Source organism: Schistocerca piceifrons, chromosome 7 (assembly GCF_021461385.2).
Source record: "Schistocerca piceifrons isolate TAMUIC-IGC-003096 chromosome 7, iqSchPice1.1, whole genome shotgun sequence".
In the NCBI taxonomy this organism is placed as follows: domain Eukaryota; kingdom Metazoa; phylum Arthropoda; class Insecta; order Orthoptera; family Acrididae; genus Schistocerca; species Schistocerca piceifrons.
In genome coordinates this window covers 486,827,864-486,844,323 of record NC_060144.1, presented here as the reverse complement: position 1 = coordinate 486,844,323, position 16,460 = coordinate 486,827,864, and the positions used below count along the sequence as shown (strand labels likewise).

General features: G+C 39.8%; 1 protein-coding gene across 1 annotated transcript in view; it reads left to right on the top strand.

Moving 5' to 3' along the window:
* LOC124805360 (ubiquilin-1) overlaps positions 1-16,460 on the top strand; it is a 103,920-nt gene that overhangs the window by 63,265 nt on the left and 24,195 nt on the right. The window contains exon 7 of the mRNA XM_047265902.1: positions 4,124-4,278. Coding sequence (XP_047121858.1) covers positions 4,124-4,278 — 155 coding nt within the window. The remainder of the gene's footprint in view (positions 1-4,123; positions 4,279-16,460) is intronic.

The following is a 16,460-nucleotide window of genomic DNA, read 5'->3' as shown; positions in this document are numbered from 1 at the left end:
AAAGCGTTTCTGAAGAAGAGAAATTTGTTAACATCGAGTATAGATTTAAGTGTCAGGAAGTTGTTTTTGAAAGTATTTGTATGGAGTGTAGCCATGTATGGAAGTGAAACATGGACGATTAATAGTTTGGACTAGAAGCTTAGAACTGGGTTTCCATCTGAGCTCTCGATATTCATTCAAGTGGTTCTCTTTTCTCCAAAGGCCTCTTTAATTTTCCTGTAGTCAGTATCCATCTTACCCCTAGTGATATGCACCTCTACATCCTTACATTTGTCCTCCAGCCATCCCTGCTTAACCATTTTGCACTTCCTGTCAATCTCATTTTTGAGGTGTTTGTATTCCTTTTTGCCTGCTTCATGTACTGCATTTTCGTATTTTCTCCTTTCGTCAATTAAATTCAATATCTCTTCTGTTACCCAAGGAATTCTATTAGCCCTCGTCTTTTTACCTACTTGATCCTCTGCTACCTTCACTATTTCGTCTCTCAGAGCTACCCATTCTTCTTCTACTGTATTTCTTTCCCCCATTCTTGTCACTTGTTCCCTTATGCTGTCCCTGAAACTCTGTACAACCTCTGGTTTAGCCAGTTTATCCAGATCCCATCTCCTCAAATTTTCCCCTTTTTGCAGTTTCTTCAGTTTTAATCTACAGTTCATAACCAATAGATTGTGGTCAGAGTCCACATCTGCCCTGGAAATGTCTTACAATTTAAAACTTAGTCCCTGAAACTTTGTCTTACCATTATATCCTCTATCTGATACCTTCTAGTATCTCCAGGCTTCTTCCATGTGTAAAACCTTCTTTTATGATTCTTGAACCAAGTGTTAGCTATGATTAAGTTATGCTCTGTGCAAAATTCTACCAGGCGGCTTCCTCTTTCATTTCTTCCCCCCAATCCATATTCACCTACTACATTTCCTTCTCTCCCTTTTCCTACTATTGAATTCCAGTCACCCATGACTATTAAATTTTCGTCTCCCTTCACTACCTGAATAATTTCTTTTATCTCGTCATACATTTCATCATCTCTTCGTCATCTGCGGAGCTAGTCGACATATAAACTTGCATTACTGTGGTAGGTGTGGGCTTCGTATATATCTTGGCCACAACAATGTGCTCACAATGCCGTTTGTAGTAGCTTACCCGCATTCCTATTTTCCTATTCATTATTAAACCTACTCCTGCATTACCCCTATTTGACTTTGTGTTTATAACCCTGTACTCACCTGACCAGAAGTCTTGTTCCTCCTGCCACCAAACTTCACTAATTCCCACTATATATAACTTTAACCTATCCATTTCCCTTTTTAAATTTTCTAACCTACCTGCCCGATTAAGGGATCTGACATTCCACGCTCCAATCCATAGAACGCCAGTTTTCTTTCTCCTGATAACAACGTCCTCCTGAATAGTCCCTGCCCGGAGATCTGAATGGGGGACTATTATACCTCCAGAATATTTTACCCAAGATGACACCATCATCATTTAACCATAAAGTAAAGCTGCATGCCCTCGGGAAAAATTACGGCTGTAGTTTCCCCTTGCTTTCAGCCGTTCGCAGTACCAGCACAGCAAGGCTGTTTTGGTTAGTGTTACAAGACCAGATCAGTCAATCATCCAGACTGTTGCCATGGCAACTACTGAAAAGGCTGCTGCCCCTCTTCAGGAACCATACGTTTGTCTGGCCTCTCAACAGATACCCCTGCGTTGTGGTTGCACCTTTCTATCTGTATCGCTGAGGCACGCAAGCCTTCCCACCAATGGTAAGGTCCATGGTTCATGGGGGGCATTTAATCAGGTAATCTGGTAAAAATCTGAGATTTTTCTTTCATGTCAGTGATACACCCTGTTGGTAGTTTTTTCCCAACATAGCTATTACAGTTTACATTTATAATGCCAATGCTTCTGAAGTCTATCCTCATCCTCTGCTTGACCTGCGTCCTTTGAAACAGAACCCGTGTTTGCATTTTCCCTGAGAACCTAACGCCCAGTTCACTTCACATTACCCAGTTAGTCGCCATCTGTATGTAATGGACCCCTGACCTCTTAAGCAGATCCTAATTCCTCTCCATCCTATGGTGAAAGTCAAAGAAATTGCAGTCTTTACAGTCACAGAACCATCTGAGCCTCTGATTCAGACCCTCCACATAGCTCTACCAAAGGTCCACAATTTGTCTGTCAGTGATGCTATACATGGGTAGCCCTGGCTTCATCTTGGAAGCAAAACTGGTTGAGCCACCAGAAACATGAGAGAATCTCTTTTGATCCAAAATGGCTCATATCATTAGTACTGGCAGAGCCACTTCCTGCTGATGGCTGCACCCTGTGCTCTTTGTGACATCTGAAGGAACTGCTGTTCATCTGAGATCATTTCCCTCAGTATACACTGAGTCACAATTATCTTCCCCTGATTGGCAGTCATATTCCTAAGGGGCTCCACCATATGCCCAAATTGGAGTTCCCTACTACCAATAATCCCACCCACTGTTAATGCCCAGCTCTTGGAGACTAAGGGGGTTCCAGTGGAACTGAAAAAATGACTGCAGCTGACTCAGGATTATTATCAGCTACAGACAGCTCCTGAAACCTGTTTGTCAGACATACTGTGGAGGCTTTGCTATCAGTTCCCCAGAAAGTCTTTTTGCCAGCTGGTGCACCCTGGCATATACAACCTCCCATTCGCTCACTGGTGAAGGTTCAATTTCATTGCAGGCAGTAATTAGGCCCACCATAATAGTAGACCAATTGGTGCACACATGGGACATGCTGGTCGTCCCTTGGATCATTACATTCAGCCCCTCACAATGACACCCATAGGCAGCAGGCTTAAGCTGCATGACCAAAGCAAGCACTGCCTGGTGCTGTGAGTGAACTGTGTCCAACTCAAGATGCATCTGAATGCAGCATTCACCAGCCCTGTCCATACTGAAGATGGTGGAAAATAAACTACTCTCCTGTTGCTGCTAGTTCAAAATTCAATGACTGACTGTGCCCAGTACGACGGCTGCTGGCTGATGATAGCAGCAATGCACATGGTGTAAACCTGTACTACAAAGTTTCTAAAGCACAAGACTATACCTCGAAATACACAAACAAGCAAGAAATTTACAATTAAACTACAAAAGTATGTAGACAATTCTAAATAAGTAACTCACTTTCATTTAGAAGCCCAGAAAATGAGCACGAAAATGAACTGCTTTCCTTTTGCTGTTCTCTCAGAAGTCAGAGACAGGTGTAATGCTTCATCATTAATTCTCAACAAAATTACAGTTAATCACCGTTCACAATAGCAAATATTCACTTCCTCCTTCCCTGTTCCCAAATCCTGGCCTGAGCTGTCTTCTATTGTTTGTGGATTGTGAAATAGTATACACATTGGAGTATCACATGAGAGGAATAAGGTTCAAATCCCTCTCCAGATATCCATAATTTGCTTTTGTATGGTTTCCGTAAATGAGTCAAGACCAAGACAGTTCCTTTGAAAAGACCACAGTCTCTTTTTTGCCCACCCTTATCCAGTCAGATCTTGATTACCTTGTTGATGAGTGTTTGAACCCCAGTACTTTTTTCCTTCTAATGGCATCACATCCGTGTGACTACTGACAAAAGTACAGTACCACTGTTGGGAAGCTGCTAACAACACTTGGATGCAGTAACTGAGGTTGATCATACAACAAAACTTCCATTCATTAGAAGATCATTCACATAAATCTCTTTTAAAGTAGCCCTCATCAAGTACTACTGTGATCCAAAATAAGAAGACATATGGATAACCTTTCCCATTTTATCTAATTGAAAACACACTTGAAACCTTACAAATTATGGAGACAGTGTAAGATTCTTATTCCCAAAGATTGATCAGTTAAAAATGCTTAAAAGAAATTGCCAGAATGCAGCACAATTGCGTTACTCTCAGTTTAGTTTCTCTTGAAAAGTGAATAAAATTTCAGGCTGCATCTTGAGTGTCATTTTGAGTGTCAATATAAATGATGATAAAATTTAAGTAGCTGCCATGCTGCTGTTATTTAAACAGTGAGACACATGGCTATTACTTTCATTGGTTTACTTTCTCTTAATAAATAGTCTGATACACTTATGTGGTCTGTCTCTGTATAAATTTCAGGACCAGATACGGCGGATGCTACCAAACTTTCTACAGCAGTTGCAAAATCCTGAAATCCATAATCTGATGTCAAATCCCCAGGCATTAAATGCATTGCTTCAAATACAGCAGGGAGTAGAACAGTTACGTAATATTGCGCCTGGTTTTGTTAACAGGTTTGTAACGTAAAGCATTGTTTTGTTTACACTTAAATCTGTAATCTATGTACACTACTTCTTTTGTCTCTGAAAATATATTTACAATGCTACTTATTTAGCACTAAAGTCATTCTAAACACATGAAACGTTTGTAGATTCAGGTGTTTGAAGGCTTTGTGTAGAACATTGGAAGTGCCAGTTTTGGTAAGTAGCCGGCCGCGGTGGTCTAGCGGTTCTAGGCGCTCAGTCCGGAACCGCGCGACTGCTACGGTCGCAGGTTCAAATCCTGCCTCGGGCATGGATGTGTGTGATGGCCTTAGGTTAGTTAGGTTTAAGTAGTTCTAAGTTCTAGGGGACTGATGACCACATATGTTTAGTCCCATAGTGCTCAGAGCCATTTGAAACATTTTTTTGGTAAGTAGCATATCATATGAATAATTTTGGGAAAGTGGGAAGTAGCAGAGTTGATAGATCAGGTGACAAAATGAAATTAATATGCCTTTCAGAATTTGGATGAGGGTATTTTTGCTGTACAGGTCTGATGATGATGGACCTCTAAGAATTATAGGACAAACGTACAACTACAGAACCTAAAATGTAGCACCTTTTTTTGGTGAATGAATGACAGTAGCATCTGTTTTTGGCATAATATGCATCTATTTTACATAAAGTTTGGCATGCTGCGTGGCTTAAGACAAAGTTGATTGTAAAAGAGAGGAAAAAAGAAAAGAAAAAACTTATTGAAGATGAAATAATAGTAAAAGGGAATAAATAATTTTCATTCTCTATAATTATTAGCTTTGTGAGTGGAATAGTTGCTTCTACGGAAACTTCAACAGTTTTTTCAGAAAAAGTCTTTTCTTTTTTTTTTTTTTTTCGGCTCTATTGACAGTTTCAATAAATGATTGTTCTGTCATTAAGCAGCAGCACTTTTTTGCTGGTGGGCAGAGTGATTCTCTGAATGACAGTGGTTCTTGACAAAGATTTTGAATCTGTACTTATAAGTGTTGATTAACATATTGTAAAGCCCTTGCATGGGTCATGCAGCCCATACTCTGACATCGCTACACATAGACCCAATGAGTTACATAGGGTGGAAGCATAACTGGAAATAACTTAGTTGTGCTTTACAGGAAGACTCTTGATGTGGTCACAGTAGTGCAGACACTACAGTATAGCGAAGGGGCACGAGCATAAAGAAACGAGAACTTCGAATGCTCGATAAGTGAGGAGTAGTGTGGTGGTAACAGGCCCCACTTCCCTCTTGCAGGCCAAACAGTCTACACAGTGTTCTTTGTTTCTGCAAAAGCAGACTTGCTACATGGACCCCCTGATCCCTTGGGGTGTCATGAGAATAGCACTTGAACCCTGTGATGTACCAGGATTAGTCTCCAAGCTCATTTTAAGAAAATAATGAACTGAACACAAAGCAAAGCAGAGTGCACCAAACGTTTGGTAATGGCTATGCTGGCTGCAGTTGGAAATTTGCCAGTTTCTTATGAAATGTAGTACAAAACACCCTACACCTAAAACTGCCATGTTATAGTGCCCACAGTTTTGCATAATGTCAACTTCAGCTAGCAGACAGACAAATACATTTCTTTGTTCTAAAATTTTAAGCATTATGGCTGAGCCCTACATTGCCACATGTGTATTTTATAGTACCAATTCAACTGCCCACTGTTTGTGATGTGACATGAGTGTAACATATGAGCACAGTGATACGTTGTGCATAGGTGTGCACTTTATTTTGGAAATGCTTTCTTACACTGACTCTCTTTCCAAATTGGGCTTCACCAGATGATATGCAATACCAGTAACTGAAAACAGGTTACTTTTTCAATATTTGTATGCAAAAAAAAAAAAAAAAAAAGCTATTTCAGCTATGCCTGATGAAACAATTCATCTGGATGTGCTTCACTGCGCCGGCCGCTGTGGCCGAGTGGTTCTAGGTGCTTCAGTCCAGAACCACACTGCTGCTGTGATTGCAGGTTCGAATCCTGCCTCGGGCATGGATGTGTGTGATGTCCTTAGTTTAGTTAGGTTTAAGTAGTTCTCAGTTCTAGGGGACTGATGACCTCAGATGTTAAGTCCCATAGTGCTTAGAGCCATTTGAACCATTTTGTGGTTCACTGCAAAATAGCATTTATTACACAAATTCACATTTTTGCATTTTCATGCAGAATTTGCATCTATATTCATGTTTATTGCAAATGTGAATTTTTCTAGTCCCTAGGTGTAAGAGACGTAAAAAAAAAAAAAAAAAAAAAAAAAAAAAAAAATATCTGGATGAGGGGAAAATGACGAGAAATAAAGATGCTGCAGTTCCAGTTTTAATTCACAGGTGTTGGCATAACATATTCAGAGTGCTTTCTTCAGGTTTAAAATATGCCTTACCCAATGAGGTGCCTTGCAAGAGCCAGTTGACCTATAGCAGAAGAGACAAAGCTGCTCACAAAATTAAGACATGTTCATTGCCACTATTTTGTGTAAACTGTTCTGGTAGTTTTTTTGTTCTTACCTTGAGTTTACATTATGTGGCTTTGCATTACCACCTGTATTATGTAATAAGAAAAACAGTGTTTTGAATGAAAGGCAGAAACTATATCCAATAATTTTAACTGCAAACATAAAAAAATATAAGAGCTGCAAATCCAGAAGATTAATGTTTCGTGGCCCAGCCAGGCATTACACAGCAAGCTCCACAGTAAATACGGGAACACTTTAATGAAACTTCAGAATACAAACCTCAACATACAGTTCAACAAAAGCTATCTAACTCATGATATGGTTCCAGACTATGTAAAGAACTCCGTCAACAGCATGTCATCTGCACCAAGTAAACTGGAAAGGAAAGTAGAGATTATGCAGCTCAAACATGAAATCGGGGAACTGTATGCAAAAACAGTTGCACAACAACGAACTTTAAAAAATAAAGAAAATAATACAAGAAAAATGGGAGAAACATAAACAGCACAAACATACCTGCTACACTCATCAATTCCAGACTCGTCACCCTAACTGGCATTAAACTCACAAATCAGGAGAAAACCCTACTGGAAAAAGGACCAAAACACAACATTGAGAAACACTTGTCACACAAAACAATAGAAGATCTTACAGAATCTGAACACTTTATAACAGAACAAGAAAGGTGGAGTACCCCAAATTTTAATGCATTCATAAATTTTTAGATTTAGATAAATTTGAGTGTGAGAAATTAATAGCATCTGCTGTATAACAGTTATGCTTATCGACAAGTTTACAAATACAGCCACTGCTAATAATAATAACAGCAGTGATGATGAAACTTCCTGGCAGATCAAAACTGTGTGCCGGGCCAAGACGCGAACTTGGGACCTTTGGAAGGTGGGATATGAGGTACTGGCAGAATTGAAGCTGTGAGGACAGATCGTGAGTCATGCTTGGGTAGCTCAGATGGTAGAGCACTTTCCCACGAAAGGCAAAGATCCCGATTTCAAGTCTCGGTCCAGCACGTAGTTTTAATCTGCTTGGAAGTTTCATATCAGCACAAGTCCGCTGCAGAGTGAAATTTCATTCTGGAAACGGTGGTGGTGATGGTGGTGGTGGTGATGATATAGTAATAATAATAATAATAATAATAATAATAATAATATGCATAGCTTACCTGACAAAGAAATGATTGTTGTTGTGGAATTTTGTTGTTTTATACATAATTAAGTACAGTTTAGGGCAATAACAAAATAACATGAAAGCTTTTGCAGCTCACCACTTCACATTTTTGTGTAAATGGGAGATTTTGTACTTTTCCAATTTTTTGGACAAATGTACAAGATCTCTAACAGTTATATTAGTTAACAAATTTACTTCTGGGCTGAAAATCAGATATTCTTACACTGTACTCACACAACTACTAGTGCTAACTGTACATTTCCTGGTTTAATGTTCGCTTGTAGTTGAGCTTATTTGATTTCATCTCTCTCAATCATAGGATCTGTTCTTGGAGGCCCTAGTTCCTTTGTGGCTATTTTTCCCTGCCGATTTACTCCTCTGTTCCCAGAATGAGATTTTGACTCTGCAGTGTAATGCATACTGATATGAAACTCCCTGGCAGATTAAAGTTGTGTGCTGGACCAAGACTTGAACTCGGGGCCTTTCCATTTCACGGGCAAGTGCTCTACTGACTGAACTACCCAAGCACAGCTCACGACACCTTCTCACAGCTTTACTTTTCTGTTAACATTTTCAAATAGATTCAACATACTTCATGTTTACGCTGCACATAAAAACCTATTCCTGCACAGTAAACAACCAACTCCAAACACAAAGTGCCATTTGTGGAGATGATTAAATCCAAGTAGTAATGTCTACCTACATGGTCGCTTGACTAGAATGCAAATGAGGTGCCAAGATCCATAAGGACCTAAAGCACACCGCCATCGATTCCACTTTTAAGTGAGTATCAGAGAAACCAGTGATACAGCTTTTTGTAAATTTTCATATACACTTGTACAATTTGGGGTTACAGCACAGAAAAACCTGATGCACCATAGGATCAACAGCTTTCAGAAGCTTCAATTAATGCTACAAATTTCACAATCAACATGGATCTGCTTTAGGCCCTTCTGGTTCTCATTGCCTCAAATGGATTACTGGATGATAAGTCATAACTTAACATACTATAACTCAATCAGAAACCCACAAAATAGGTTTACTGTCAGTACAACTTTAACACATACTGATAGCCAGTGTAATTTTACTATAGTGTATAGTGAGTGAATTGGCATATCTGATGAGTGTGCTATCACTAGCAGTGTTTATGCCGAGTGAACGGGGATAAAAGTCTCTGCAGTGTGCTACCAACTGGGGGCACTGACGTAAACTTCTGGTTGAGTGGCAAGGGCTAGCTGTGCACATAGTGAACCGTGCATGTTGTTTGTGAAATCTGTATGTATTTGGCCTGTAAGGCGATTACATCACTGGAGTTGCACGTGCGCAAAAGCTCCTTAAAACATGCGCAACTGAAGATGTGCTCACGACCCTGATGCCAAGTTCCATGGAGTTGAGAGGGGCAGTAGTGCTGTATTCCAGCATCTGTGTTATGTTTACAGCATTCAAAGAAAAGTAACCAATAAATTCGCAAGGTGTCAAAAGTTAGGGTGTTACTGTGTTCTCGTGCTCTTACACAACACCTGCCTCTGGTGATTATGAATGAAAAGGAATACATAGATAAAGCATTAGTGTTTCTGAAGGACAACAGCATCACCAAACTGGCCAGTGACCCAACAGCAATGACAGAGAAATATTCAGCAAGCACTGAACAGCAGTGAAAATACATTTTTGAAAGGCCTGATAAAAAAGAATGACACAAAAAATCTCAGAAGGCACTCACTCTGAAATCCCTACCAAAGGTGCACAAAGAACATACCTGTTTAAAACTGATCATCAGCTTCAGAAATGCTCCATCGTATCACCTAGCTCAACATACACAAACATTACTAAAGACAATATACACTTTCGAAAACAACAGGAACCTAGAAGATTCAGTGGAACCAGTAGAGAGAATCAAGAACATTGACATACCAGATGCAGCAAGCCATATATCATTGATGTCACATCGGTATGCACTTGCCTTCCAGTAAAAGAAAAAATCAGCACATTGCACAAAGACTAAAACAACAAGGAAATCCACCAGACTCGCACATTAATTAAATAGCAACCATATTCAATACCATAACAATGCAAAATTACTTCACATTCAACAAAGAATTTTATTCCCAACATGAAGGACTGCCAATGGGATCGTCAGTTAGTGGATCACCAGTTAGTGGCCTCCTAGCCAACATATTCACGAACAACCTAGAAAACAAGATCTTCATGCAAATAATAATAATAATAAATACAGAGTTATGTGCTGTTACCATTATGTCAATGACATAATATGGCTGACTGAAGAAACACACACACACACACACACACACACACACACACACACACACACAAAGAACAGCTGCACGATGAAATAAGTAACTTACACCAAAAAATACCTTCACATTAGAAACAGACAACACACTACAATTTCTGGGTCTCATCGTACGAAAAGAGAGAGAACACCCATGGCTTCATAATATTCAGGAAGCCGTCAACTGAGAGTACCACCATTCAGTCTATCGAACCACACAGTGGCGCACAAGCAAGCTTCATATTCAGGCTCCACAGATTGTACAGAACACCCATAAGCAAACAGAATTATACACAGGAGCTGAACACAATAAAACAAATAACAGAGGAAAATAGCTACAAACCCCATATGGTTTGTAAACGGAAAAGGAACAAATGTGACACACACACACACACACACACACACACACACACACACACACACACACACACACACACACACACACAGAGAGAGAGAGAGAGAGAGAGAGAGAGAGAGAGAGAACAACTTTGTGTATTGAAATTACGGAGAGTACATTGAATATATGTGTACAGAGCCCTCAGAATGCGAAAGGAAGAGGATCAATCATAACAAAACATGAGTAATAACAAATATATAAATAAAACAATTAGTCATGTCAAAGTCACGTTTTTAAAAATAATGGAATGTGTTTACCTGTGGAAAAAATTCACATTTACATTGTCTGGTTTGCAGATGACAAGCTATTAGTGCCAGACACCATATAGGTGGTCCTGCAAAACCATGTAATATAAAGTCAAGGTAAGAAAAAATACAAAGAAAAACTGTCTTAAGGCCACATTTTGTTTGACTAGTTACAACCTAAAATATACAAACTTTTTACAGTATTTCAATACAAAAAACACACTGATGATGGCATAGAGGTGACAAAACATGTTTGAGTAACAAGGAAAGTAATGTTTTGCATAAAAAGCATAACCTATATCCAATAATTGTAACTGCAAATGTGGAAACATTACAAGAGCTGTAAATCCAAAAGATGAATATTCACATGGTAATTTCCATTTGCGTCAGTGAACAAAAGAGTACAAAAACCACTTCAATGCACGCAGCTATGGAAATTGGCATAAACATATAGAGTGTAAGTGCTTGCTATAAAGTTGACAGATTGATTGGGTGCCAGGAACTAGAAAATGCAAAGCAAACATTGCACTCAAATCCACAATCTTGCCATAACAGACAAATGAGGAAAACTTCAGTTGTGTGTGCTGCAAATTGTTAAGCCCTAATGTTCATCACTGAAGGGGAAAAATTATGCAAAACCAAAAAAATCTTTAAACTTGTTTTGTTTTAACGTAATCTACATGGCTTCTTTTTCAAACTTATTTATCTTGTAGATCTGAAGATAGCTGCCAAACAGCTGAAACTGGTAATTTTGTATTGATATTGTGTGTGATTGTGCCAGAAAATAAATTATTTTCAAAGTAAGTATTTGAATGATCATTGACGTCTCCTCTGTGACTTGAAATGTTATTCTTTCCAAAATCTTGGAAAGCTTATTAAAACCAGTGACCAAATTGAATAAATTCTGCTTTAAGAAAAAGAAGAGGACCCTCCAGGGGATTATATGGATGTGGGGGCCAAATGGAGAGAACCAGTTCATTTAAGCTGCCAGTTAGAACAGTTTCCCCATCTCAGCATGGAAAAAACCTCACCTCTAAAGTGGTTCCCAAACAGTTGTTCATTGATGGGCCAAGGTTGCATGTGGAGTAATTAAGGCTCAAGGAAAAGCTCTTGTGGTTGTGTGTATACATAACTCAAAGCTTATTGACTCACCTTTACTAAGAGGCTGTAACCTCCACAGAAAGGATATCTCTTTGGGGAGGGAGAAAGAGGAGCAGCTGTCTTTGTTAGTGGTACATGTCACTCCTTACCTCACCTTGTCACTACCAGTTACTATCATGGTGTATGTGCCAAGTAGCTTTACCCATTCTATTACCACACAGTGACATAGATGTGAAGAGGTACTACTCGACTAATAGAGCTCATGCACGTATTCCTTCGAGGGGGCTTCTGAACACATGTACTTCAGCACTACTATGTGATTAATCTCCTCAATTGATCTCCTTGATATGCTCTCTGACCTTCACTGATACTGAATAAAATCTTGGTTTTCATGTTGCATCAATTTGAATAAAATTCTTGAGCTTTTGATGGCTATCTCTGCCATAGTCAGGAGTAAGATCCCTGATTGTTGGGGCTGGCACGTTTCTCCACTTGAGTAGCCATGATTGTGGCCTCTCGCACCATCAGAGATGGCTAAAATGATGTGTGCGCAGAAGGTGAGTTGAGCAGCTCAAAGAAGCTCTGGCCTGCCAGGGGACCAAGTGATGTCAGTTGGTGCGAGTGGCTGGAGCCACATTTGAAACTGGTGCTCCCGCCTCCCTTCAAGTGTCAAGCAAGCATCCACCTTTGCTTATCCAAAGCCCACCCCCATGCCCTACTAAGTGTGTACCCCTGGTCTCTGTTAAAATTGTTGCTGCTCATACTAATCCCAACCACCTCTTTTGTAACAGGATCCCAGTATGTTGATGCATGAGCCAAGATTATCAGTCTTCAAACTGTATTTTGTGTCTGTTTTCCAGGCAGTGCTCAGCTGTGGCCAACTTGACAAACGCCCTCTGTTTCATATTTTGCTTGTGCTCGGTACAATGCTCTGCAACTGTGCAGATAGTCTGATCAACATAGATGCTGCGACATTCACAAGGGACACTATACATACTAGGCACATGAAGAGCTGTGAAGAGGGTGCAGCATATCTTGGGGTGGGCTAGAACACAGGTCCCAGTCCATGGCTCTCCAGCACATGTCTTAACTTGCTGCTCATTGCCCCACAGTATGACAGATAAATTAGGACATGTGCTGTGTAGAAATGGACTGGGACCAGTGTTCTTGCCCACCCCAAGATACGAGGTGTACTGGGCACTGTTAAAGAAGACATAGCTCTTTGTGTGCCTGGTGTGTATGGTGCCCTTGTAAATGTGGCAGCATCTATATAGGTCAGACAATTGCAGCAAGCACAAGATTCATATTAAAGAAGGGAGTTTGACAAGTTGGCCACAGCTGAGCATTTCCTGGAAAACAGACCCAAAATACAGTTTGAAAACACAAGAGTCTTGGCTCTTGCATCAACATAATGGAATCCTGTTATAAAAGAGGCAGCTTATATCAGAATGAACAGCAACAATTTCAACAGAGATCAGGCGTACACACTTAGTAGGGCATGGTGGAGAGTTTTGGATGTTGAAAGGAAGTAACGACAGATGCTCGATACTTGAAGTGAGGCAGGAGCAGCAGTTGCAAATGTGGCACTGACCCCTTGTGCCACGTGATGTCACTCAGTCCTGTGGTGAGCCAGAGGCATTACGAGCTGCCCAACTCACTTTCCGGGCATATGTTGTTTTGGCCCTCGCTGATTGGTGGTAGAGGCCACACTCGTGACTATATAAGTAAAAAAACCGCGCCAGCCTTGACAGTCAGTGGTATTGCTCCTGATGATGGTGGTGGATATGGCAATCGAAAGCTTGAGAATTTTTTTTGATTTGATATGGCTTGAAAACCGAGAAGAGTTTATTCACACATGCTGCCGTGAAAGACTCAAAGGACTTCGCTGATACATACACACAGGACCTGGCCAGTGATCTTCACTCCAGTGACCAGTTACCAATCTTGATACTGTTGCCAGAGAGAGTAGTGGCTGGAAGAAAGCAATCGAGTAAGTAACAAAACTAACTAGAAGCTCTGCATCCATTTTGCTGTGGTTAAATATCATGTCAGCATCCAGAATGGGTAGATCCCACTCCAACCTGAACTTCTGCATGGTCTTTAACAATTTTGTCAGTAGGATGTTAAACTCCAATATTCTTCATGCACTTACGTTGAGTCAGTGATGTCCTATCTGATAGTTTTATATAAAAGGACAGTGCCACTCATAGTAATGTTGTGTTACCATGTTTTTTTTAATGACTACAGGTAGTATTACATTCACAGTAGAGGGCCCACATTCAGTGCTGTTACCTTCGGTACAACTTCAAAATTTCCATTTCATCTCCCAGCAGTATGACAAGTATGTGCAAGCTGCAGATGATAATGAGACTCAAGAAATGGGCACTAAACAACGATTTTACATTTTTGGTAGGAAGAAAATGTGTGTTGTTACTAGCTGTTCCTGTCGTTCATTGCAGTCTACTGTTAGGGGATTAGACAGCCCTAAGGGCCATCAGGACTAGCCCAATCTTGAGCTCATTTCCAGTTTCTGTACTAAGGCTGATGAGCTGCCACTCCCGATCAGGTGTCAGTTCATCAAGTTGTAACAAGCATCCAAAATATATTTTTTACAGTGTGACATCCAGGTTGGAATATCAGTGATATTCTGAAAAGGATAGATTGCTACTAACCGTAAAGGTGACATGTTGAGTTGCAAACAGGCACAACATCACTGTTATGCATTGAGATTTTGCCTAAGTCTTGCATGCGCGCACGTGACTGCTATCTCTAGCCACTCTGGCCAAATGTAGTTAAAGTAAGAGTAAATCACTGGTTTGACTTTTTAAGTAGATCAGACAGGCGGTTTTTTTTACAAATTTTAGAAAAGAAAGTGCTCCAAATGTTATTTTAAATATTTGTTTCACAGTATTGTAATGTGTATTATAACTGCAACAAAGAAAGTCAAAACAGATTTAGTCCCTTGGCTTCTCAGACTTTCCCTCATTGTGTTTCCAGGATATATTCACAAGATACCCACATAGGGCATAATATTATTAGTTGTATATGTTCTTGACATCACAGAACCAGATGAGTGGGCATCACTAATGGAAGAAATTCCTCATATGCCCTAATTCTCTTAATGTCACTGGAGTTTAGTAAATGTTCCCAGCAAATAGAATGCCCCAAAACATAGAAGGTACACTTTTCTTGCTACAACAATGGGGAAACATTCTTCTGGGACCAGGACACATGCAGATAATGGAAAATAAGCAAGCTGATATTAGTTAAGGATAAGTGTGGAGGAGACAGGGTTGAACTATATGTTGCTCCTCTGCTGGCTTTAATTTAACTGTTGATGTAGGTCATGAATTAGTGGGAGGAAGAGTGACTGGAAATGAGATACAGCAAGCTGTGGGTGGTGAACACAATGGCCTGGTCTTTGCTTTTCTGCTTCCAGTCACAGAGGCGAGATGTCGGTCACCTGCCCCATTAGATAATACACTCCCTGAGCAATGGCTTTTTGATCCGGCGAGAGTAACTAGTCATTTGTGATGCCTCTGGTGTACAAATCTGTGTGTCACATTTTAATGCCGTATTTGATTTTCTTATGAAAGAATGTCAGTAAAATGCGGTGGGCATCTGCACTTTATATCAGCTCACAAAGAGGTAAATGTTTTAGTTTTGTTTATTTTCTGGACTCCAGCCTAAGCTTTTATGTTGTTCATTTTCGTGTACTACAGAACGGCTAGCTCATGCTTTTCTTTGTACGTTGTCAGTCATCCACATGTTTCTGTTATGGCTGTTTAGCTTTTCCTCATTGGCCTTTTTATTTATTTATTTATTTTTTTACCTCATCAGTATACATTTTATCATTGCTGTAAGTGACATTTATCAGGTCAGTTTTAAACTTTGACTTTCTTTAAAGGCATGTACTTAGGTGAAGAGTTTGAACATTCAGGTGTCAACTACTTATCATCTTCATCCTCCAAGGAGTGCTGGCATGTGATTCATTTTGAGTCAAGAAAACATTGTCCAAATGAAAGCTCTTAAAGTGGAATGAAGGACAGTTTGTAGCAAGCTACAGTGAAACTGAGTAAAACTCATTTTCAATGACTCTTTGAGACCCAGAAAATGTTTTCACAAACAGGGGTTTTCCTTAAATGGGATTTTTGCCAGAGTATGTGACAGGAGCAACCCAAAATCATAATTGAAGCATCCTTACATGATATAAGTGCTATTTAATTACAAAATAATCAGTATTTTGTGCTGCAAATTTAATGCAGTAAATATATAATCATTACACTTCTCATAGAATACATCCTTTTAAAATCAAGAAGACTTCCTTGTTTTATCCTTTCAGTATATTGTGTTGAAAGAAGTCATCGCTCCAGTTGGTTGATATAAGTTAAATTGATTCCTCTACATTAAAAGATTTAAGGAAATTTCTGATGATATCAGCTCCTCGCACAGCAGCAGTGAAACTTGGTGCAACGGTCTCCTTTTCTTCTTCTTCTTCTTATTACTATTATTC